This window comes from Laccaria bicolor, genomic scaffold, assembly GCF_000143565.1.
Source record: "Laccaria bicolor S238N-H82 LACBIscaffold_358 genomic scaffold, whole genome shotgun sequence".
Classification (NCBI taxonomy): domain Eukaryota; kingdom Fungi; phylum Basidiomycota; class Agaricomycetes; order Agaricales; family Hydnangiaceae; genus Laccaria; species Laccaria bicolor.
In genome coordinates, this window is record NW_001890213.1 from 1 (window position 1) to 940 (window position 940).

The 940-nt window shown below is 47.4% G+C and overlaps 1 protein-coding gene across 1 annotated transcript; it reads left to right on the forward strand.

Annotated features, from left to right (window-relative positions):
* Positions 1-446: 446 nt before the first annotated feature.
* On the forward strand, positions 447-821 carry LACBIDRAFT_307339 (uncharacterized protein; the record flags this gene model as incomplete). The annotated part of the gene is made up of 4 exons (XM_001891089.1): positions 447-512; positions 562-642; positions 692-744; positions 794-821. The coding sequence occupies 4 exons, from the start codon at positions 447-449 to the stop codon at positions 819-821; spliced, it is 228 nt and encodes a 75-aa protein (XP_001891124.1).
* Between the last annotated feature and the right edge of the window lie 119 nt (positions 822-940).

The following is a 940-nucleotide window of genomic DNA, read 5'->3' on the forward strand; positions in this document are numbered from 1 at the left end:
GCAAAAAAATGTAACTTAGCTGACGACCATGTCGAATACTGTTTCGGGTGCGATTGAACCCGGTCCTATAAACTCAGCACTGACTTGTTCGGCATTTAAACTACAGTTCAAGCTGGGCCCGGACATGAGACCAATTGGAGTACGAAATCAAGAATTCACCCCTTATCCCAGATTTACCAACAATCTTTGGAAGCCTGCATGGTCTAATGGTAGTTGGCTTCCGGGTTCAATCCCCAGCTTCCGGGTTCAATCCCCGGCCATGCTTATGTTTATGACTCTTTCAACTCTTTTTTGCAATTTGGCCTCGAGGCCTGTGCCGCCATCATTTATGCTTCTGATATAGGGTTGCATCGAGGGTTGTAATTTAACCTGAAAACATCCGTGTTTCCCCCTTTAAAAACCCTCTCGCATTTCAAGGACCCATCTTCACCCCCCTCATCTGCGACATGAATAACTTCACCCCCATGACAATCTGGAGTCTGTTGGGTATCCCTCCACCCAACCCCTACCCCGTAGGTTCTGTACATCTCCATTGGTCGTAACCAGCTGATGATTCGTCAGAAAGGAACCCGAGTCTGGTATAATATGAGTAGCGGTGGCCTCATGTTTGCAACGGTAGACTCCACCGGCAGGTTGCCAGACGTGAGCAATCCCCTTTGTACTTCCTTTTTCCCACTAACATGGTGATTAGGGGACGATACTCTTGACCATCATCGATGACGACGGCGAGAGGGTTACCTTACCGTACGTCCTTTTTACTCTATCCAAACCCCCATTTCACCTATTATGAAAGGGCATGTGGCGTAACACGGGTCTCTTAATACGTCATACCATTACCACCTGTATCTTTTTACTTAAAAAAGGGATCTCATGTCGAGTCTTGTTTGAAAGCCCGGATGAGCAGAACTGATCTGAAAGGCCGGGTGCAACCAGACAGGAA